Source organism: Drosophila kikkawai, chromosome 2L (genome assembly GCF_030179895.1).
Source record: "Drosophila kikkawai strain 14028-0561.14 chromosome 2L, DkikHiC1v2, whole genome shotgun sequence".
NCBI classification, from domain to species: domain Eukaryota; kingdom Metazoa; phylum Arthropoda; class Insecta; order Diptera; family Drosophilidae; genus Drosophila; species Drosophila kikkawai.
Window position 1 is genome coordinate 23,101,644 of NC_091728.1, and position 24,448 is coordinate 23,126,091.

General features: G+C 42.5%; 3 protein-coding genes across 3 annotated transcripts; 1 reads left to right on the forward strand and 2 right to left on the reverse strand.

Annotated features, from left to right (window-relative positions):
- Nucleotides 1-4,259: 4,259 nt before the first annotated feature.
- Or43a (Odorant receptor 43a) lies at nucleotides 4,260-5,738 on the reverse strand. Its single transcript, XM_017176390.1, has 6 exons — nucleotides 5,294-5,738; nucleotides 4,941-5,211; nucleotides 4,792-4,891; nucleotides 4,628-4,729; nucleotides 4,457-4,564; nucleotides 4,260-4,364 (listed from the first exon to the last, which is right to left on the reverse strand). The coding sequence occupies exons 1-6, from the start codon at nucleotides 5,736-5,738 to the stop codon at nucleotides 4,260-4,262; spliced, it is 1,131 nt and encodes a 376-aa protein (XP_017031879.1).
- Nucleotides 5,739-10,442: 4,704 nt separating this feature from the next.
- On the reverse strand, nucleotides 10,443-12,510 carry Adk3 (Adenosine kinase 3). The gene is made up of 3 exons (XM_017176495.3): nucleotides 11,859-12,510; nucleotides 11,618-11,773; nucleotides 10,443-11,487 (listed from the first exon to the last, which is right to left on the reverse strand). The coding sequence occupies exons 1-3, from the start codon at nucleotides 11,936-11,938 to the stop codon at nucleotides 10,623-10,625; spliced, it is 1,101 nt and encodes a 366-aa protein (XP_017031984.1). The 5' UTR covers nucleotides 11,939-12,510; the 3' UTR covers nucleotides 10,443-10,622.
- A 4,373-nt stretch (nucleotides 12,511-16,883) lies between these two features.
- On the forward strand, nucleotides 16,884-18,361 carry Gadd45 (Growth arrest and DNA damage-inducible 45). The gene has a single exon (XM_017176386.3). It carries the CDS (start codon nucleotides 17,139-17,141, stop codon nucleotides 17,637-17,639), a length of 501 nt encoding a protein of 166 aa, XP_017031875.1. The 5' UTR covers nucleotides 16,884-17,138; the 3' UTR covers nucleotides 17,640-18,361.
- The last annotated feature ends 6,087 nt before the right edge of the window (nucleotides 18,362-24,448 follow it).

Genomic DNA, 24,448 nt, shown 5'->3' on the forward strand with positions numbered 1-24,448 from the left:
GCCATCAATACGCTTCATGTTTATTCTGCCACACACTGGCACACCAGTCCCAGCCTTTCTGTCTGTCTGTCGGTGTGTCTGGTGTATCTGTATCCTTGCCTGTGTCTGGCTCTGCGGCTGCTCATGCGATTGTGGCCAGTTGTGTTTGGTCGCCGACGTTGCTTTCATGGGTTTTTAATTACGACAAGAATAACAATATCACGTGGCCCGAGTGCTAGCAGGAGCTCTTTAAGTTTTGCTCAAACATTTTTCCCTGTTCTCCCTGCAATCAAAGCGATAAATAAAATCTAAATTTCAAATGGATGTATAAATCAAATTTTATTTGCTTGCTCGCATCAAGTCTCCTGGGGTCGAGGAGCTTAATTCGATTGCCGAACCGTTTATCTCTAAACTTTATTATCGCAGGCGGAATTCAAAATCTGGCATTTGGGGGGATTCCACAGGCAGCCAGACATTCCATCAGATTTGACTCATTGCCGGCATGTCTAAAATATAGCTTAAATATTTGATGTATCATGCATATGCCATGAGCACACTCCGTACTGTAAAGCCCAAGAAAAAACAACCACTTAATGCTATAAAAAAGCGAAGAAAAATGCAAAGTAAACATTGCGCATACGCCACGGTGGCTGGGCCCCTCAGGTGGCAGAGCAACACTTGCTGGCAGCCGTCGGCTTTCAGGTGGCAGGGCAAAGCGCTAAACGCTGTTTGCTGTTTGCCATTCGGATATCGAAAGTTATAAAGCATGAAATCAGTGCCAGAGCCACCGACGTCCTCGTGTCGTGTGCTGGTGATAACGAGGAGGCCGGGAAGGATTTGGTGGCGGGCGTCGAAGCGAGGATGAAACTTGGCGGCATATTTAAATGTGGCTGCAGGGCAGACACAATGGTCGGAGGCCGATGGGGTTGCCAGCAAGGGATGGAGCAGGCAACTCCGTGTTTGCTCTGCCAGACAGTCAGAAATGCCGAAAATGTCTCCGCCGCTGTGGGCTGCCTTTGGAATTTTCCCAAAAACAGGCATTTCGCATTTGCAGTGATAATCAAAGGCCCGATCAAGTTCTAGGCCTAGGGCGGCCACTTGAAGACAAACTTGAAGTTTGGGCCAAGTTAATGCCCCCGCCGACAAATGGAGTTTTCCGTCTGCCTCGTTGTCTGTCCTTCTGGGTCTTAATTTTCCGCTTGTGGTTTTTTATTTTTGTAATTTTCTACTCTGTGGCTGGCTGCGGGGCAAAAGACACTCGGAGATAGTTGCTCGCCTGTGTAATTATCTGCTTATGCTTCCCTCTTTTGCCCCCATTATTGTTGCCTTTGTGGCCATATAAAGTTGTCGCTGTTTTGACGTTTTCCAGAAAAGCTGCTTAGGCAGCTCCAACTCTCGTCCTGGTGCGCCGCTCTAACCTGAGCAAGCGGAAATTGCACAGAAGCGGAAGTAATTGGCAGCGGCATCGGAAGCCCAAGAGAGAGAGAGAGCCCGGGGAAGCTCTCTAATTCGGTCTTGTAATTAGCGAAACTGTAATGACCTCTTTCTGGGACTCCAGAGCAATCGAAATGCGGTCGAAGCTCCTGGGCCACCGAAGTTGGCAATCTGTTTGCGTTGCACTTCAATTACTTGTTTCAATGCCGCAATTACCATTCATTTGGCCAGGCATAATGTGTCCTTGTCAACGCTGGCTTCTCTATTCCCAGTTTCCTGCAGTCCTGCAAGATGCCCGACTGCCGGAGAGCTCGTTGTTTGCACCTTTGCTTTGGCAATTTACACATGGCAATGGCAATAATAAATCAAAAGTGAAAATGCAAATATTTTCCAGGCAGCAGGCACCAGGCGGCAGCCAGACAAACATCCTGCAGGAAGCTAGACAATGTGGTTGTCCAAGAGACTCGCAGGGGGATGAGCAAGAGGGGCTCCCGGAGATTTATTGCAGGTGACTGCCGAATGTAGTGCATCGTTGTGGGGGAGTGCCGCACGGAGGCATCAATAAATAATTGGAAAATGAATGCTTTGCTTATGAGAGATTTCGCAAATGACCCGACAGACAATGGATGGAATATTTGATGGCCCAGGTGAACGAGTTGAAGGAGGGCTTAAGTGGTGGTTAGACCGACAACATCCGATGAATCCCTAGGACACCAACTTCCGACACTTTGGCTAAATCTCCTGCAAACGCAAATTAAATTCCCTGAATCGACCACAAAGTTCAGGGCATCAACTGTCGCCAAATGCCACAATTAAAATGAAAATTAACAGCGAAAGCAAACTGTCAATACAACTGTCACTCCCGACAGCCAGTTGACAGTGGCAAATGAGCACGGAGTACGGAATAACCAGGACTACACATGGACATGGGGAGCAGCCAACGAAGCCACTTGGTGGGCTTCGAAATAAACTCATTACAGCAATTTATGCAAAATGCTCTTGCCGCAATTGGGAATCCATTTAAAATTGAAAATGCCACCGAAAAAAGGGCGCCCCACGCTTCGCCTGTTTGCCATGTTGTGGTTGCCCTGCCCTCATCCTCCCTTCCTTTGTGTTTTGTGTTGTGTTTGCTGAGCTGCCTCCATTGATGCATATGAATTCAATTATAAAACAACGCCGCCTTCGAGGGCGTGTCTGTAGGGGGCGGGAGGCGTTGGCAGGGGAGCAACCGCGACCACGAACTGTTCTCTAATGAAACAGTTTTTTGCCGGTGCCCGGGCACAACTTGTTAATTTTATGCAGCAGACAATGAGGACTCACAGGACACGATACTGTCAGGGTGTCTCTCCTTCATTCCGAGTGGCGCATTTACATTTCCGGCGGCATTTGCATATTGCCTGCATAAAAATCAAAGGACCAGCTGGCAGCAGGAGCCAAAGGAACTATGCACAGGAAGAAATAAATTAGGAATGAAAAGTTCTGCTAAGAAGTTATATAAATGCCTAAAAGTTGGCTATAGAAAATTATAGGTGAGTGTAGGCTAGAAAGGCCTTAAAACAAGTTTTAAATATTCTAAGAAATATTTTCTCCTGTATTTTCTCCCCGTGTAAACAAGAAAAAGTGGAAGCCCAAAGGAAGTTCGGGCTCGTAGGCGTGTTCACCTGCCACCAAATGGCGGCCAGCAGGCAACATAAATAACGGCGCAGGGCACAAAATGCGAAACAAAAGGCGTTCGGCCGGCAAAGTCAACTGGTCCCCACTTGACACCTCATAATAAAATTAAGTATACGCCACTCGAGCCGAACGATAGGAGCAGCCCGGGCCCAGGACCTCCGTCCGTAGCAGCACTGTGTTGTTATTTATGCGCTCGCCAGGACGCCAGGACGACGCGCGGAGAGCACAGCGTGCAGTCGTCCTTCTTTGAAGTTTATTTGCGTATTTCAAGTGCGCCTGCCGCTCATTTCAATTTTCCAAGGGCGCCCATGGTTGTTTTGCTCCTGCTGTAGTTGTCCTGATGATGTTTATGGTGCCGCTGTTGTTCCTGCTGCCGCTGGCAATTGTTTAACTAGTTGGTGTCAGTTATAATGAATTTTAAATTAAGTTGTTATTGCTGTGGGGCGGGCATTAGACGATCCTTCGGCAGCAGAGGCAGTTTATTTGCATAATAAAGGACACGACACGGACTAATGTTAATTAAATTGCAGCAGACAACAACTAGGTTTTAGGCATTTTAATTAAAAGCGCAAGCCGACAGATCGCTCAAATATTTAAATTCGATTCGGTCCAGCCCGAAGATATGCAGGGGATATTGTCAAGAGCTCCGCCCAATTCCACTGAATCAATATCAAGACTAATTGCTCGGAAGGCCAGAGGCCAAATATTTACTTATTCATATCGCTGTGGAACATCTGTCTTGGCCAAAATTGAAAACCATCTCCGCCGCAAATCCGTATCCTTTGATATTCGTAAGTCATACTTTTAGGCGGGCTACGCAAACAGAAAACCCACTCTCTCTCCTCCTCACCGTTTGACTTTATTCCGAGCACTACATTCTGCTTTAATCTACAATCTATTTTGTGTAACAATCTAAGAAGCCAATTCAAAGCATTTCTCTCCTCGTGCAGCAAACTATTTGCATGCCAGCAGCAGCCAGGAGCCAGGACTCCCGTCCGACTCCAGTCCTACTCCGATTAAATCCTTTCAAACGACAACCATATGCAAATGCCAAACAGCCAGGACCACAGGCAACAACAACTTTGTGCATTACTCGGATTGCTGGCCAAGTGAAAAGGAATAGGGGAGGCCTGGGAGGGCTGAAGGGGTGCTGGTTTTTTCGGTCGCTCAGCTCATTTGTTGGTGACCCCACGCAGCATGGTGAAGTAGGAGTAGGACGCGTTCAGCAGACTCTGAAACATGGCCAAAGTCATGGGGTAAACGTTGCCAACTCTTATCTGCCGGATGAAATGGAGCGCACCGCACCCGAAATGGGAATGGATTAGAATCAGGGACCCGCAAATGAAATGCATTCATGTCCACCACCCACCTCCAGGGGCCGCTGCGTCTGCATCAGGAAGATCAGGAGGGTTTTGCGAAAATGAATCCTGGCCTCGTACCAGGGCACATTGTACACTGCCTCCGCCACTCGGTTGTTCTGCAAAAAAAATACATGAGAGTCCTAAGAAAATTACTCATGTTTAAAGCTTTCAGTGATCACCTCGAGGCTCAGGTCGTTGGCTCGATTGTAGTAGGTGAACAGCACATATAGCATGGTGAAGACGTACATCACAACTGAGATGACTTGGGTGGGAGAAGTTATCTAGAAATAATCACAAGACTCCTCAGTAGCATAAGTGCTATAAAAACCCGAATAAAACTCACAATGTTCAGACAGAAAAGCAGCGAGCAGATTATCGAGCCAAAGATAATGGCTTCGGCGGCCACAATGTTGGTAACCAGTTCATTGAGCTCGCTCACGTACCTGAAAGAAAGGAAGCTTAGCTATTTGTCACTAACTGAAGGAGACTTACCCCATCACCCGAATATGGTAGCGAATGCAGGCGGTTAGCATGCGTAGGCGTAGCTCCTCCGACTGCTCCTCGCCTCCGATCTGATCCAATCTATGGACAAGGATTTGGAGCATGGCTTTGCCAAAGATGGCCATGCCGGCAAAGAGGCTAACAAAGGGCATGTACATCATGGACAGGAGCAGGGGCGTGGGCAGCTGGGCCAAGTACACCACTTCGTACACAGGCGTACGGGTCATATTAACTCCAGGAAGGGCTACGCCGAAGGGATGGGCTGATGGACAGTAGATGACATTTTCAAATAGGAGATTCTGTGGAGCTCAGAAGGATTCTTTTTTCTAAGAGATGGCACTAACCTCTTTCCTCCCTGAACAGAGGCGTCAGTAGAGCCCCGATTATGTCGAGGAAAGAGGCACTCAGATTAAAAATGGCCAGGCGCCGTGCCTCGCTTTCTGCCCTCCGCAGGATACCGCGGCCCCGCTCGTCAGTGGACTCCAGAATTGAGTAAAACAGGGTGGACAGTTGGGCAAGGAACTGCTCGAACTGGACGCGCTTGATGATGACCAGCCACGTACGCATCAGGGCGTTAAAAATAGCCGCGAAGAAGAACATGTTGAGGATGAAGGCGGGCAGGTCGCCCCACATGCGCAGCAGGTAGAAGAACTGCATCAGATTCATTGCCATCACGGGCAGGACGAAGGCAAACTTGCGCCAGTTGCTGGCGGGAGTGGGGTACAGTACGGCCAGGTAACGCCACATCCGCACGTTGATGCTCACCAGGCCAATGTCCTCGATTGCCATTTCTGCTTAGTTGTACTTACTCCAATTCCAATTCCGATTCCCCGGCAGATCCACTTCAAACTGTGCCGCAAAGTGCTGAGCAAATGTCTTTTATTTCGCGCCGATTGCCGCCTTCCATCGAGGAAGGCAATCTCTGTGGTGGCAGTTGACAATATAAATGGGATTAGGAAAGGAGAGGGGAATGGCGATGGTGATGGTTCTGGGACTGGAAATGGGAAGTGAGAGTGGGAACTGAAGCCATTTGGCAATCGTCGTTGCGTAGTCTATAATTTAGCTAATTGGCCAATGATGAGTGTAATGTAATTGGATTGCGAGTCCCATTCCCATTCGATCTTAGGCTGAGCAGATGGAAGAGCCCCACGGAGATATTAGCATTAAAACTGTCATTAAAGATATGTATAATTTAGAGTTATTCAATCCGTCAAGGTTACAAGCAGGGATCGTAACAGTTATAATTTTTATAATAAAAATTATGAAATAAGAGTTATTTTACAATTATATAGAAAAAATAGGAAATTAATTCTTATTATTCAAGTTTTATAAAAAAGTTGTAGAATAATTATTATTTTTCAATTTCTATATAAAAATTGAGTTATAACAATTATTTTCAATTTTTAAAATAATAATTGAAAATTAAAATTATTCTCCAATTTTTTATTTTAAAAATTGAAAATAATAATTATTTTCCAATTTTTATTTTAAAAATATTTTCCAATTTTTATTTTAAAAATTGAAAATAATTGTTATAACTCAATTTTTATATAGAAATTGAAAAATAATAATTATTCTACAACTTTTTTATTTTAAAAATTGAAAATAATAATTATTTTCCAATTTTTATTTTAAAAATTGAAAATAAAAATTGAATCGCAATAACTTTCCAACGGAGCGGTATATCTTAAAGATTGGCATATATAATGATTCTACGCTTCAATACCTTTCGTTTGATGTATATATTGTGGTTATTGCATGTACACAAATATGTACATGAACATAAGTGCATATAATAAAAAATTCACCGTTTCACAAACAAACGTGAATACTGAGATAATTACCCAGCTACAGGTAATAATATTTAAATATAAAGGTGACAATTTATTATATATATTTTTGTTATCTGCATTTTGGACTTTCCATTTGTGAAAGGTATTTTAGTATCCTTGTTTGTTTGGGGAATGTAATAAGCAGTACGTATATGCATATTTTTATGCATAAGCAATAACCACAATATATACATCAAACGAAAGGTATTGAAGCGTAGATTAATTACATATATAAATCTTTAAGATATACCGCTCCGTTGGAAAGTTATTGCGATTCAATTTTTATTTTCAATTTTTAAAATAAAAATTGACACGTAACTGTTATTTTCAATTTTTAAAATAAAAAATTGGAGAATAATTTTAATTTTCAATTATTATTTTAAAAATTGCAAATAATTGTTATAACTTAATTTTTATATAGAAATTGAAAAATAATAATTATTCTACAACTTTTTTATTAAAATTTAAAAATAAGAGTTAAAGCGCAATTAAAAAATAAAAATTGGTTATAAAAGTTTATTTTATTTTTGAACGCTCCTTAAAAAATTATGGGATACCTAAATTTTTTATCTTTCCAGCTCAATTTTTTGGTAGTAACTTTTATTTTACTCATAACTCTTATTTGCAATCCCTGGTTACAAGATAATTTCTAGACACTTACCATGATAATTATTATGTCTGGGAGTCCCTTTATCGAAAAATATTAAATACTTAAATTTTAAAATGATTAAAATTTATTTTTCATATTTCGACCCATTATTAAATGGATTTCAAAATTTAAAGGTTTTCATAGACATTCCCGATACATTTGTATCTTATTTAAAAAGAAATTCTTAAATTTGCTCATAATATATTTGAAAACCAGAAGATCTGATCAAATCTGGTCCTTTATTTTAGAAATTGTATTCTAAATTAAGTTGTTCTAACAAAGGCTAAAGTTTAGTTTTAATTAAATATTCTCGTGAAATTTAACTGAAATATTATAAAATATATTTAAAAAAAAACCCCCTATAAAAGTCCTTTTCTTTTGACTTGTAACAATATTTAAATTTTACCTTTCCCGAGTTCCTTTCTTCTATAAAAGGAAACCCAGAGCTGATTACTTTAATATATTCCCATTGAAATCAAGCTCATTCTGTGGCAAAATGTAAATCCCCATTTAATTTGGCCATCGATTCTGCCACACTCCTCCGATCCCACCCCGGAAATCCCCACCCGAAACGCTCTTCCATGGTCCGTCGCACAGGCAGTCAAAAAGCCAACGAGCCGCTAACGTGGCCAGTCAGACACTAGGGAAACGGGAAGGGGCAAGCTGGGGACAGGTTGGACAGTCTGGAGCGATGGCTGGCATGACTTATTAAACAATAAAACCGGATTATCCGCAAACAACTGGGCAAACATGCCGGAGCCAAATATTTTGCCCTGGCCGCTTATCATGCAAACGCGTAGTCCACGAAGACCATGACATCCAGGCAGCAGCAGGAACCGAGTCCAGTTCAGACAAAAAAAAAAAAAAAAAAAATCAACAAGCGACCGACTGGCAACATAACATAATTCAGCAACAATGCTGGCTCAGCAAATATGGCGAAGGAATTAAAATGGGCCAGGACAGGCCACCCGGCCAGAAAGGAGTCCAATGCCAATGCCAATGCCAAGCCCATAAAGGCACACATTATGGCCACTTAACCGCGCGTTATGCCGCAAAAAGGCAAAAGGACAAAGCCGAAAGGCAAAGAAGGTTCGGTCCTGGCGGCGTATGCGCAATATTTTGTGCAAACATGCTCGGACTGTTAGAGAAGGAGAGGGTGGCGAGGGGCGTGCAAATATGCAATGTCAGTTACAGCTGCCCCATTTGGTTGCTCATACGCAGCGTTGCACATAAATCAAAAGGGGCAAACCTTTTGTGCATTCCCCCACAAAGCAACAATAACTACACTGGTAAAAAATATGAGGAGAAGTTAGGAAATATTCTACATTGTTTTGGTTCGTGTAAGTTCTTTAATTGTTATAAAGATGTCGTCGGTTTCTCTCAGTGCTCTCACTCTCGGTGATTACCCAGGCAGTAGCAATTTTCGAAGTACAATTTATTATAAATTAAAATGCTAAACAGGGCAAATGAGGACATTTAATTATCACATGCTGGTGAGGATCTTAGTCGAGCCTTGGGTTAGTCTGGATGCGGTCCATTGCACACAAAGGAAGGCAGACACATCAAAGGTATAGGGCCCGGGCGAAGTGCCTGTTAACCCCATAAACCACACGATGACATTAATTACGGACCCGACACAGGACTGGCATTGGCATAGCCGCAGCCACAGGAGGAAAAGCAATCAGAGGGGCGGGAAATGGTTCTACGGCGTATCCCTGGCAGCCGGTATAAAATTAATATCGAGTAATTAACAGGGCAGCAAGTTTTAGGGGCCGTGATTTAAGCCCCTCTCGATACACTCGATTGGGTGGGCGCGTCAATATTGACTTTGCCACATTCTCACTGCCATTTTCTGGGCCTCACTTAGCCAGCTTAAGCAGCTTTTTGCCAATTAGGCAGCTCACTAAGCTATGCCCGGGATTGGCCTTTAAAGTGTGGATGTGGACTTCTTTACAGCATCCCCAAGAGTTACTGTGGCATCAGCTGTTCGGGCACTTGGTCTTGGCCCTGGTTACACAAGCATGCCGCCTAATGCGGCTTAGTTTTTGTTAACGATTCGCAAACAAGTGTGTTTGAGTCCACCCCCACGACCAGCACAAAAGCGGAACCAAGTTATATTATTGACTGACTGACTGCCTTGTGTGGGCGCCCACTGTACCCACAAGATGCACAGATGACTAAGCCGGCCTATGAAAATGAGTATCGTTTGTTTGCGGATAATAAAACATCCGAAAGAATGTTTGCCATCACAAAAGATAACTTTTCGGGGATCTCTGAGGGATTTAGCTAATGATAAAGGCATCGCATGGCGACTCACACATCGGTGGAAGCCCCTGGGAACTCCGGCGATCGAGTGAATAATCCAAGCGCATTAATAAGGCAATCGAGGTCGAACAATAAGCACCGCTGTGTATACATATATAGCTTTCATTTATCCGAGAGACGCAAAAATAATCTGAAGTAGCTCGAAGATACAGTGGATACTGAAAAGTATTTTTGTTATATATATAATTTAATACTTGGTATTAGCAACTAAATCATTAAATTCATCTTTCCTAGAACTTGTTCAGAAATAAATCATGTTGGATGGTCCATATAAATACATAAAATCTGACCTACCTCAGTCGTTTCTCTCGAATCTATATTTAAACGCAGAAAGCAGTGTTCCGGTGATTTCATAGCATGACTTGATAAGATGTGGGCACATGGACTAAATAGTTCTAAATTAATGTGTGTTTTTTTATCTCAGAGCTTTCCCCAAGGTCGGAGCACTCATTATATTCAAACCATTTCCAGATGCATCGAATGGGGAGGCTTTATTTTTTGTTCCCTTTCTCTATTTCAATTATTGAATCATATCGAAGTCACTTTGAGAACAGGAGGAGCTAGGAATATGAAACAAGTATGCCTTTGTGAATCATTACCACATGCTATTTTCTCTAGTAAAATAGCTGTATACATCACCCTTATATAAGTTAAATAATGCACTATGCAAAACCGCGTCTCTTATCTTTGTTTGGTCGCAAAATAAATCACTTTTATTTAGTCAACTTACAGACTAAGTTCATTGCTTGAGTGAAAACCTGGATGAGTGTTATCCTAAGTAAGGAGATTAAGCGAATAATTACGTACTAAAAGTCTACTTTGGTGCTTGATTGTGCGCTCTCTGAGATTTAGGCAGATTCCGCCGGTCTACGGCAGATTGCATCCCACCTGGGTGACGACCTTGGCAGCCACATTGGAAGCCATGCGAATACTTTCGCCCAGCGAACGCTTCTCCAGCCAGGCGTGCAGGAATCCGGCAACAAAGGCATCTCCGGCCCCAGTCGCGTCCACCAGCTCCTCCACCCGCTGTGCCCGATAGTCCTCGAAAGTGATGGGACCCGCAGGAGCCAGCTCCTCCACATAGTTGGTGATCACCTGGACACCAGCACTGCCGTTCGTCACAAAGATGACCTTGGGGCCACTGGCTTGCAGTAGGTGCTTGGCCAGCTCGTCCACATTTCCAAATCCTCCGGCAGCCTTTGCCAAGGCCTCGAATTCCTGTCGGTTGCCAAAGACAAAGAAGGCCAAGCGGGCTAGCTTCAGCATAGTCTGGGCATTCTCGCGCACTATATAGGGCGCACTGAGATTCAGGGCCAGTCGCCGACGCTCCCTTACTAAGTGCTGCACTATATAGTCGCACACCTCGCTCCTCTGGGGCACGAAGAAGCCCTCCACGTACAGGATCTGCTTGCGCTCCACGGGTCGCAGAAAGCTCTGGCCCTCATGGCTGACGGCATGGCTCAGCGTCTGCACCTGGAACTGGGCCGAGGCACCGATGTTGGCATAGAGCGTGGGGTTATCCTTGTACATCAGGCAGACGCACTGACCGGTGTGCGCCTCCTCCACGGTCTGCAGTCGCGCCTCGATGCCCCGCTCCCGGAAGATCTGTCGCAGCTCCTCGGCGCGCTTGTCAGAGCCCACGGCGCCAAAGAAAAGGGCATCCGTGCCCAGCTGCTTGAGGATGCGGGCTGTGTTGAGGGCCGAGCCACCAGGATTCGTGAGACATTGAGAGCTGGAAGGGATTAAAATTGTATTATCAAAAATATAATGACGTAACATTTTCTAATTTAAATCCAAGTAAACATAGAATTTAACTGCGCACTTCTGGAGTAGGTAACAATAACGACTTATTAGAAACTCACCTCTCAGAAGCCTCTGTGGCCAACTGGTTGAGTTTTTCCATATCCAGCTCGCCCTTGGATCCCAGCTCGAGGCCATAACGCTCGAGGAGCTCCGGATCCTCCAGCTTGACTAGCCGGTCCAGAAGAACATTGCCAAAACAGATTACTTTGCGAGGTCTGAAAAGATGGGGAAACCCGGAAATAATATGAAAAAGCTCAGGCTAGAATGAAGAACTTTCCCCAGTTCGAACTGGGAACTCACGTGTGGAAAGCCCCTTGCGTGTCATCATCGCCGGCCTGTCCCCCGAAAATTTTCTCATAGACGTAGCTCAGGTACTCCATTGTATGCAAAAATTAACGCTCAGCCGGGACTTTTCGCGTTCTATTTGCGATGTGGAAGTCGCTATGTGCGATATAAGGCAAAAACTGCGACTGATCCGATCCGAACAGATGCGATGCTTCCGTCGAACGGCTGAGAACTGAACGCTCGGTCCGGTTTGGTACGCTGCTTATATCTCGCTCACGTCGTCGTGTTTTTCCCAAGACTACCCATTTCGGGCAATTAGTTCGTCCAACTTCATTTGGCTTTTGTGCGGCGGCGGCTGCGGCTTACAAAGACTGTTTTTTCATCGCTTTTGTGCCACTTCGCATCGTTCTTTATTTTGTTTCTTTTTTTTTGGCTGACTTCTTTGACTTTGATGGGGACTTTCAAGAGCACCGAGGAGAGCTTTTGGTCTTTCGTCGTGGTGGTTCTTCCTGCCGTTGAGTTGTGTAACGGAGATAATGGAACCAATCCAACGTTCACATCAAAATGTCATCCACTTATTTGTATTGACTTTGTCGTCTAACTTGTGTCAAGTAATTGTTGGGTGGAATTACAAAAATTATCTGTTCTAGTTTAATATTGTCAAGCTTGCCAACACTAAATTGCTAACGGGAACAGCTGCTTGTGTTTTTGTTTACAGCCGAAAAAGCTCCACCGGCTTATTTGTTGGAGAACAAGTTTGCAGCGAGGCTTTCAGAGCGGGAGAGCAAGCGAAAGCTTCGATGTCAGGGTTGTCATAACTCGCCACAGAACTGTAATGACAGTTGGGAATTTTAAATGGGCTTGCAAGGGGAACAACCGAGAAATCCAAATGAATTTAAAACAAACAAAAGATAAATTAAATAAAATAAATACTTAATCCATGAACATTATAATGCTTATAAGCGGTATTTACATATTAATTACATTAAAAATAAATAAAAAATATAAAATACTTGGCTACTTTTTAATAGTTTTAATGGTCCTTAAGGTATTTCAGAAATTTACGAAATTAAAACCAGTGTACCCCCAGGTTGCTCTCTGGCATACCGATACTTTATTAATTACTTAACTAATTTAATTTAATTAAATGAACATCTTCTATTTATTCAAACAATTATTTAAACTTAAGCACATTTAATATAAAGCAACTCAAAATTACTTTTTAAATATAAACATTGTGTCTTTAAATATACAACCTCGAACAATATACCTAACATATTTATTTTTTCTCTTTCCTCAATTTCTTATTTCCACACATGTTTGGGACTCCCTTTTATTTCACAAGATTCTCAAAAACCGGTTTCATATTTAAGCGCTTATTCTGCACTGCAATTATGTGTACCTATTACCAAATAAGGCAGCCGAAACATTTCGCCAGGCGACGAAAGTCAATGGCAAACATTTCACAAACTCATTGAGGCAAGATAATGCTTAATGTGCTGGGGAGGTACTTCCCAGCTCAAATCCCACGGTGGAAGTGGAGTGGGGAAAAAATACCAGAGATCGAAAAATCACAGCCTTGCTAAACTGGGGCTTTCTGGCGGAGAATCATTGTGGATATCAGGGTTTTTCCCAGAGTCAGCAGCAACAAAGGGGAAATCCCCCAGCATAGCTGCATCGCATGGCTGCCACCAAAAAAGCCGGTTCGGCTGATGCTTGATGCACGTGATATATGTTTGAACAAATAGTACTGAAAAATGTAGATTTTAAATTTTTTAAGTACAATTAACCTCTCATTTATTAAGATCTTAAGATGAACATTAAATATATATAATTTTTAATTTTTTTTAAATATAGAAAAAATAGAGTCCTCTTAAAATAATATCCTTTTACTAAGTAAACATTAAATATATATAATTTTTATCTATAGAAAAAATAGAGTCCTCTTAAAATAATATCCTTTTACTAAGTAATTTTACTAAGTAAAAGTATAGTTACTTTAATTCTATATAATCTGTAAAAGCATTAAATGGCTTTCTTCTGTAAAACACCACATATTTCCCATTTGCCTGTTTCGTGGTTTTATTTTTGACCACGGCTGTATGAATATATATTTATGTACATATGCATTTACAAATGTATGCTCTTGCCGGCAACTGGCGACAGTTGGTGACCAAGTGCAGGTAGGACAGGTGTGGACTTTGGACCGGCTTTGAATGCCGAGTGCGTCTCAATGCAAACGCTTTTTCGGGGAAACTCTTGAAACCAGTTCGCACTCTCTTTGGGCTTTGACTCACTTCGGCTCTTGACTCTTGGATCGGGCCATTTTAGTGCTAAGCTATCGTGACTCAGCAGATGGGCATCCGCTTTTATCCATATTCACGCACTGATCACCAATATCCCACTTGCATTTCCACTTGCACCAGACCATGTGCCGAGGGCATGTTGCACATATAACAGGGTGGCATGGTAAGGGGATAGTGCAGCCAGCCTGTACATCGAAAAAGGCTAAAAATATCAGAAATTTTTTATAATATGTATGCGATTGTGACGTCTGGATTGACCTAAACGAAATATGCATATTCTCACGTTTGATATAATTGCAGGAAATCGGGGCATTACACTCTATAAACTCTTGAGAAGCCGTCGTACAGGGATTTCAGTTTATTGTGAAATGAATATTCCTGATCATATTTTATTGTCTTACTTATGTATGTTCTTGTAAATGATTTACAATATATCAAAACTCACTATCAACAACAACTATCAACCTGACCTTTCCGAAGAATGTGCTATGCCCAATCTGGCTTGAAAACCCCCATTTGGGATGTTCTCCCCCTGGGGGAATGCTTAGAGCAGGTTCATTGGCCACTTTCGAGGCGAATTTGGCGCGCAAATTGTGGTCTGAGTCGACAGTTTCCACTTCTGCTGCACTCCTGCCCCTCGCCCTCACCCTCTGATCCAATTGTTTACGACAATTGTTTATGTTTTCGGGGCCCGTATAGGTCAGTAATTGGAGGGGAGCTGGATGGGTAGTAAAATTTATTTAAATCTGTTTACATATGTCAAATGGGATTTTTCATACTCAACAGTTTTGGCTCTGAGGGAAGTTCATTGATTTCATATTTTTGCTGTTTTTCAACTTATTATTATTATTTTTTATTTTACCAATTTGAATTTCAACACTTGTTGTTCTCCCCTTTCAGGAAGTTCGTTAAACCTTTGCAGAATATTTGCAATGTTGTGTGAAATTCAATTTCAGTGGGAACAAATGGGGCGAATTTTGGGTTTTGCAAGTACAGCTGCTACATTTGTGAGTTGCACCACTTAATTTAGGTTTTTAATTATGAAAACATCTGGATCTGGAGCCGAGTTAATTGTATTTTAGATTTTTAATTCTATATACTCTTCTAACAATTTTTTCTTTGCCCATTTATTAGATCATAAGGACTTTTACGCCGTTTTCCAAACTATATTAATTTTATTATTGTATACCAAACTTAATTTGTTAAATAAAACTTAAGGTTCTACTAAAACATGGAGCTACCCTCCCCGAAATGTTATTGTTTTCATTCCTCCTGCTTGTTCAGCAGTTTGTTCAACCCACAAAGCGTAAACTACGAGTATCACTCATATCGTTTCGAGTACGTGTCTTTGGGCAGGTGCTATTTATAACTCAGGTGGTCCGACACAATGCAGAGAACCCAAATTCGCCAAATTATGCTTGGCGCATCAAAATAAAATCGATATCGAAAGTAATTAATCACTGTAAATGCATTATGATGTGGGGAAATTCAAGGGAAACCTCGCCAAATGGCGTAGTTGGCTCAGCGAGGTTCAATTGATAAAATTCGGCAAGAAATCGCAGCTCCCGATATCGACACGATCACACGTGCTGGCGTAAACGGCGGGGAATAAAAATAATAATAATGGAGCAACGCGATAAATTGATTAGCAGCAGCCGCCGTTGTGTTCGGGGGCACTGGGAGTTCGATTCTGTTTGTCCAAGAGTCTGGGTAAAATCCCAAGAAAAAAAAATAAATCGGAAGAGGCACAGTACAGAAATAAAATTACGGTGAATCCATTTCGATTTCGTTAAGTAAGGTCGTTCGTTAATCATACGCCCCTCAGTCCGGCCATCAAGTATACGCCGCGTTGGTCAGACAACTGTGAATTACTCGCCTAGTCAGGACCTGTTGATCACCTGCTGGCAGCATGCCAATCTTAACCCCTTATGGGAAATAGAATATTAAATCAAAATCGATTTGCTTTAAAGATTATTTTAAGTTTAGCTGATAAGCCGGGATATTATTTGTTTAGGGTCAAAAAATCAATATTCACTTTCGATTAAATAATAATTTTTCCTTTAAAAAGGAAATCCGCAGAGATGGCTATTTGTATCACCTTGGATTTAAGAGGGTTAATTGGTCCATTCACTAGATTCCCACGAAAAGCTCTTAGCGGAAAATTAAGGAAAACCGTTCAAGTAAAATTTATTGTCAGATGCGTAACATTTTGTGCGAAATGCGATGATTAAATTTTGGCTCGCCTCGGACAAAACGTGTTTGCACATGTTTTTTCCAGCGAAAGATAATAATAATTTGACTCTTAACTTAAGGGAGGAACTTTCACACTTTTTTTCAATTTAACACAGATATAATATATGTTGTATTTAACACTAACGAGTCTGTGTGTGTGTGCGTGGGAGAGTCAGTGGAGTTGCACGACCTCGATTAAAAGGCGCCGAAAATCCAATGAACTGCAGTTGCAACCCATGGAAAGAAACCCCAAGACCCGCTAATTGCCTCCAAATGAACGGAAATCTTTTTGGGCAAAAACATATTCAAAAGAGTGGCAAAAAAAAACCCAATTCGCTGAGCACAGCGCAAAAGAGCGCCGTCGAAGAGCAGGCCCCCACGGAAAAAGCTCTCTGGGGAGCCGCGCTCCCGCGTTTCTGATGAAATTCAGTGGAATTCCGAGGCGGCGGAGAGCGCGGCTATAAAAGCGCTCGCTCGCCAGCTGGCGGCATTCATTGTGAAATTGCCACTCAAAATTGAAAGATCGCGGACGGAACTAAAGCGGAACGCCAAGCGCGGAAAGAATTTCATAATCAAAAGTTAATCGCAAGCCAAACGCAAGCCACGCAAATCAGTGCCAGCCACAAAAAAAGTGCGAAAAAGCCACATACAAGCAAGAACAATAAACACAGTAACAGTGTCAAGCCAAGTCGAAGCTAACAGCTCGAAAATTAATCAAAAACCAAACCACACAAATCCCCTGGAATACAACAACAAAATGGTCGTCGAGGATACCTGCACCATGCACCAACTGGACCGCGAGCTCGAACTGGAGCTGGACATCGATCTGGCCATGGAGTGCGCCCCCATCGGACGCACCGTGAAGGCCGCCCTGCGCCGGGCTCATAGCGAGTCCCGCGTAATCGTGGGCCTGTCCGCCGCTATCAACGTGCTCTCCAAGTCGCCGGAGGGCTCGCTCTTCTGCCTGATGGCCGTGCCCAAGGACGGAGACTCTGCCACCCACATGCACGAGGTGCTGCTGGAGGCCTTCTGCTACGAGAACGACATCTATGTCATCAAGGTGGACGACGCCACCAAGCTGAGCCGCATTCTCGGTCAGGAGACCATCGAGTCGTGCTGCCTGGTCCAAAAGGTCTGGGACTCCGCCGACTGTGCCGACGAGGAGCAGCTGACCAAAGCCGAGAGCCAGCTGGTCGACTACTGCGAGGCCCACTGGGACGCCCCCCAGCATCCCATTGTCCAGCTGCCCGCCGTGTAGACGCCGCCGTCGCCGCCGCCTTCAATTGAACAGGCCCCGAGCACAGTGGGCCAGCCGAGGTTAAAACCAGCTTAAAATCAACGAGGAGCAACCAGTATCCAGAAACCAGTTGCTGGGGTTGATGCACCCGAACGTCTTGGACAGTTCCCGACGGGAAACCGACGATGAGGGGTCGCCCCGTATATACATATATGTATAGGATATATATAGTGTGTGCCCTGCCTAACGGTACGCATAGAGGGAGGAGCAGCGCCTTGGCGGATAATCGAAACTGAAAGGCAACCTTCGGGTTGTGGAACCTGCAGTCGAGATACCCGCGGAAGTCGCACACAGACACCCAACACCAACACCGCATACAGCATCGCACACACACAGGGGCGCGTGACCAGCTGCCGCCTGACACACACACTTACGTATACGCAATATGCCTTTGTATAATTTGTTCGCCTTAAGCGACGCGCAAATTTGCTGATAATGACAATTATTCTGTACGCCGTAAATTGTAAATTACCCCTTAGAGGAGAGCAGCGAAGTACGCCGGAATTGCGTGTAGCATTTAAAGTTTTCGTTATGTTAGCTTTTCCCAAGTCACAAAAAAAAACAAAATAAAAAAAAAAAACATAAAAAATTGTTATTTAATTTTAAGTTGAAAAATTAAATTTAAAAGATTTTTTTGCATCAAAAAAATACTACAAAATAAAAATGTATGAAAAAAAACCAAACTTTCTCTGTCTTGTTATTTATCCAACCATTGCAGCCATCGCTCTTTTAGCAATTCTTCTTTGACGTCAATTGGGGCAAATCCCTCGGATATGGAACTGCAGCCGACTCATCAATCTCTGCATAACTGGCACAAAAACAAAACAACAAAGCTCCGGGTTTCCCCGACAAGCGTGCCCTGCATATATATTATGTATGTATGTATATGGGTCGCTTATCAGGAGGAATTCTCGGAACCTGGGACCCGCAAAGCTGGAAAAAAAAGAGTCTGAATTCGGTACTAATAAGTACCCCAGAGATCTGTTTCATAAGATCCAAGCGTGTGCCCAATCTTTGCATGCAATTCTATTCACTTTTTAGGTAATTTCTTGGCGGGACGATAACAGGTGTGAACTCCCTCAGCTTACCATCTAATTTGTCACAATCACTGATCAGTGCAAAAGTACTTAAAATTATAGGTCATGCTTATGCAGAGCAAAATAGAAATCGTTGTTAAAATTGTCCCACATGGTGAAATGAACTATCTGGCGTCTAAATGGGTGTTATAAAAATCGGTCTGTAACTTTTACGCTGCCAATTAATAGTAAATAAACGCTTAATAATTTGCAATGGAACAAACAAATAGTATTTATTTTTAGGACTTCCTAAATAATAAGTGCAGACTCAAACTTGCCAAACTTGATATCGCCGTAACCAGTTTTAGATGAGCGTATGTGCTAACTCTATAAAAGTTAAAACAAATAGAAACTACAGATATATGTACTAGCTCTAAGGACGTGCCTCAATGCTAAAGTTAAAGTGTAAAATAATTAAAAGTTAATTGAATTAAGAAACCAATATGCAAATTCAATAATCATGTAGTCCCAGACTACTATACACGTCCATCCTGACAACATTATATCGGAACACGTCCTCCATCAGGGCAATTGACTTAACTATGTTGGCCAGACGAATGTTAATCAACGCCAGACATCGCACAATGTCAGTTTAATGGACGAACCGCTCTAAAAGAGACAAAAGATAGCTCTGCGAACTGGTGAGAGGAGCATGCGGCTTGGTCGTGCCGTGGGAAAATCACTGGTAAAAAGCTTGCCACTGATTAGGACTATTAACATGGAACTTTTAATGGTCAAGACATAGGTCAGTTCGGCGAAATGTCTGGACACGATTTTTTTGGGAAAAAGAAGCGAACAAACTTTCCACATTGAAAAGAATAATTAGCTATCGATTTTAGTAGAAATTATTTATGTGATTATGAAATGGTTCGTGGAAATTTCACAAAGTTTAATTTTGTGTTCCTGTATAATCAAGGGGATTTCAGGAAAATTGTTTTAAAAATTGAAAAGGAAAGTTCAATTCGAGGCAACTACAAATCGTCTTCTTCAATTTAGAAAATCGGGACGAAAATATTATGGTCCTTCGAGCCGGATGAAAATATTAAAAAAGAATCCATTTATCAATTACCAAAAGTAAATTGTTCAAAATGTGTAAATAAATATAATTATAAAATAAATATACATTTTTTATTTTGTATGATTTTAATAAAAATATATTGAAAATAATTTAAAAAATTTTAAATTGTAAAAATGTTAAATACAAATTTTAAAATACAACTTTTCATTTCATAGTCAAACAAAAAGACATTTAGCTAATGGCCAGTCTTTAAATTTAAAATCCTATAAATACCTTGCGTATCAAGAGCTGAGAACGTTCACATGACAGAGGAATATATAATGAATATTATTAAATGATTATATATTGTTGTAAAATCATGTGTTTGTCTTGCCATCTGGCATTAAATGGATCACGAAAGTTGATCACACAAATTACGCTTTGGATGCGCCTTTGGGTTGCACAATAGATGGGCAAAGCCAGTTTAAGGCGGCTTTTCAGGTCCCTATCGATTATGCACCCTTAATTAGCGCCCAAACTATTGTCCCAACAGATTAGAACAAATGTGTCTGAGAGCGTTTATATGGGCTAATTATCGGATGTGCGGCCAGAGCGGGGGAGCTGCTATTCGCACAGATGTTATAGAGGCGTTACCCCGTTAATCATCGTCTGTACTTTACCCGCCACCTCGCATCCAGCGTGAATTCCAAAGAACTCGCCGTGTACCCAATGCCGACTCCAATCCAATCCAATCCGGGCCAGTCATGGCGCGTTGAGTAATGCCATGCCATGCGGCCGTTGACTGAACAATTGAAGTCGGCTTTATGCGCTTGGCTTTCGCCTCCGAATCCGAATCCGAATCCGAATGCGAAGGGGGAAGTTTATTGTTTTTGGCGACATGCAAATGCGATCGCCAAGCTTTGCACCCTGATCGCTGCTTCATATTTGCCCATTTACGGAATTGGCCAAAGAGCGTGACTTGGCGAGATTCCGAAGGCAGACTGGGACTGGACTGGGCCGAGTGCAAACTCCAGCGATTCAGAGATTCACCTCCGGCGGCGATGTCGTCGAAGGTAAATATGATTCATATTGAACGGTGCTAGCCCCGGCCAGCTGGAAATTAGCATAATTCTCAATGCGAAGCGTACGTCAGATGCCGCTCGGAATACCCCCGGGTACAGACACAGATACAGATACATATAAATTTACAACCTGTTGCTGGCAAACTAGTTTTGGGTCCGCGCGACAAAGTTGAGTTCTCTCAGCCGACCCGCTCAATTGTCGTTCATGTGATTGGCATGAGCGCGTGCTACAGGCCCTACGTGAAAAGTCCCGCCCCTATAGCCCATAGGGATCACTTCTTCAGAAGATAAGGTGTCAGACTTGAAAGATTTCTTTATTGAGAAGCCGCCATTAATCGAATTATAACGTGTATTTGCCTCGAATCTGAGGCAATCATGTTGGCTTCAGCTCAGATTGAAAACACAAAATATTATTATTATTATTAAGTGTATTTACGTTGAAGCTGCGATTCTGGCGAACATTAAACTGCTCGGATTTCCCCGTAAGAGCTCAGCGGCTTATCTCTGCCCTGAGCTCCAGTCCGTCGGATTATGCGGCGTAGAATTATCAGTCGGGACTGACGGAGAACCGTACTGCGCATGGGATACGCAGCTGGGACCTCGGATATAAATACATGACATTTAGCAGTGGAAATCTCCAGTCCAGCACTGATAACTGGCCAGAATTTCCGCACTTTACCAGTACAAATCATATCAAATACTCCGATATTTGTTTACTATAACTGCCCCCAGAAGCATTGAACTTTTCCACAATCAATTGATCGTTGTGTGATTTCCCTAAGGGAAATCAGGGCTTGTCAACTTATGAATGAATTTTGCCGCTGAAAACGGGTTTTTTTAATGGGGAAATTTTACAATTGCCGGGGGATGCCGGCATGCAAATAAAGACTTTAGCCAGGCACTCTAAACACTTTATGATGGCTATTGCACAATCGCAGCGAAGGAATATTAAGCATGATTCCGCACAATCTTGTGTGGGCTTGGCGAGCTGATAAGAGGTCCAAGATTGTGGAGCCACGGCTCCCGCGGTTCCAGCAATTTTGAGTAATTGGGTTTGCTGGGACTTCAATATTTACGTTTTCCCCGAAGCACGTGCCCCGCAAATGAGATTGCCTTTTATGGTTTCAGAGAAAGTAGCCGAGCAAATAGCGAGAAGTCTGCTTAGGCTGGGGGATTTTTAATGAAAACGCTATCAACTGGCTTTGGCCCTGGCCCTGGCCCGCAAACATTATAATTTCCAAGTAATTTGGTCTTAGCTTGAAACAAGTCTTTGGATTAAGTGACCCACTGAGGTGTCCAGACGGTTATTTCACACCCAAACCGGTTCGCTCTGGTTCCTCACATGATCTGCGTGCTGCGGCAGGAGCATATCGCACTTTTCGGTGGCAAAACTAATCGGAAAGTCAAACATAGTGCCCTATAACAGTTAAATAAAAGCGGGCGTAAAACGCAATTGCACTTGCCGATACGCCACACCCCCATTAGCCCCCGTCCCCAGCGGCGGCGGGTTAAATATTTGCACAAACATGTCCGTGCGAAATTAGCGCCACAATTATAATTGAGAGCGAAATAGACAGGTACGGTCGAACTCCAATATTTAATTGCCATTTATCGCGGCCATAAAGCAACTTTGATAGCGCGCTCTTCGCGTGAGAGCTCTCACCGATATGGCTCTGGCCATATCTTTTATACGCAGAGAGGAATTAACGCCAAGGCGTTGAATTTCACAAGAACCCATCATTGTGTTTCCTCTCTTTTCGGGCACTATTTTTACACCTAAGAAAATATAATATAGATTATATTCTGCTTATGGTTTTCTCAGGACTTAAAATACGTAAAAAGTCGGCCTTGATTGTTTACATCGAAGAGTTGTTTTTTTTCCGGAACTAATCAGTCTACTAATTTTTGGTAAATTAAAAATTTCGCAACATATTTAATATTAATATTTCCCCTTTTAGGCATCCTTATGTTTCAGTGTACTCAGCATACTCCCCTTAAACGCGTGCCGAGGCGAGTGAAACCGATAAGATTAATGGCGGGGGATCTCTGACCGAACGACCGAGTGACTGATTGGAGGGCAAGTTCGCCCGTCGGTTCCGTCCAACGACATGCTCGAGCACGTTTCGGTTCGATAAGCACTGCACCTTGCATACCTGGCGGTCTTTGAGGCCACATGTCCTACGCCTCCATCTCCATCTTCACCTGCTTACGCAAGTCGTGCCGCAATCCGGGGCCCAGCGTGTCGCCGGTACCGTTACTGCAACCACCCAGCACCCACCACCCACCGAGCAGCTGCGACAATTGCGTCAATGTCGTAAAACTTTCTCACGTAAGTCAAAAAGCGAGAGTCCCGCTATCTTGTCAGAATCGGCGAATCCCGGCTTATCCTTTATGGCCACTGCAGCTCAGAGATGTATAAATACGAATTTATGGCGGCGTAAAAAATGATTTTTAACGATCGCAGTTATCGCTTGATCGCCGATCCGACAAACAAAAACATTCAAACAATTCAAAAATTTACGCTGCCAAGATCAAGGGGCCGCGTGCCGCCCACCTGCCACGCCCACAGCCTGGATAATGGACAGCAGCAGCACAGTGTCTATAAATATGTGTTCGTATCAATGCTGCCAAACAAACGGTGACGAAAGCAAAAATGTCTTTGTGACGTCAATGCCGAAGTATCACATGGTCTTAGTTCTGCGAGGGCGATAAATTCGGGTAATTTCTTTTGTTGCGGGGCGATAGCTGTACGAGTCTGACGGATTGACCCAGTAGCTCTATAGATATGGTTAAACATACATATGTATATGTATCGTGTAGATATTTCAGGCGGTAAACAAGAATTGCGTACTCGCGGGAAACTTTTTTCCCAGACATCGGTTTATAAGATTATATTTCTAAGAATATTTCGATTTATTTTAGAATATCCGGTAGAGGAATCATATGTTTGCTTATGTTAATGCATTTAGATATGTTAGGATCCAGTAGATTGTTGAAATGTACTTTAAGTTCTACAGATTTAAGTTGACTGGAAAATATAACTTTTAAAAATGTCTATAAATTACATAAGTTTTGTTAATTAATTTTAATAATAAAGGGTCATAAATTCACATTATGATTCGAATTTTAACAAAGAAATTTAGAATTGGTTGAATGGTTTTCAAGCTTAGAACTCTAAATCTGTGAGTTAAAGGTTACATCCTAGATATGGGTGACCGGTTACCATTTATTTTGTTTGTTAAAAAGTCTCTGAAATAATCATTTTAAAATATTCTTTGACCAAACAAACTTGCTAGCCAAACTCCTATGTACTTTTATTAAAATATGAAAAATCTTCAGTTACAGAGACTAAAGTTTTAAAACTTTCCTCTTATTGATTAAGTAAATATGTAAACAAAATATTGTATAACAGAGAAAACCTAATGAATTCTGTTATTCTATAGTTCCTGTACAAATTTCCAAAGTTATAATACTTTGAGCTAATCACCATGCTTAATATTAAATTAAACATTACATTAATAAAAGGCAACAATCTGCTGGGTTTCAGAAATTTCAAGAATTCAGGGCTGTTTGGCTTCCCAAATCGTACAGTCACCAAAATTGTTCACACTCAAG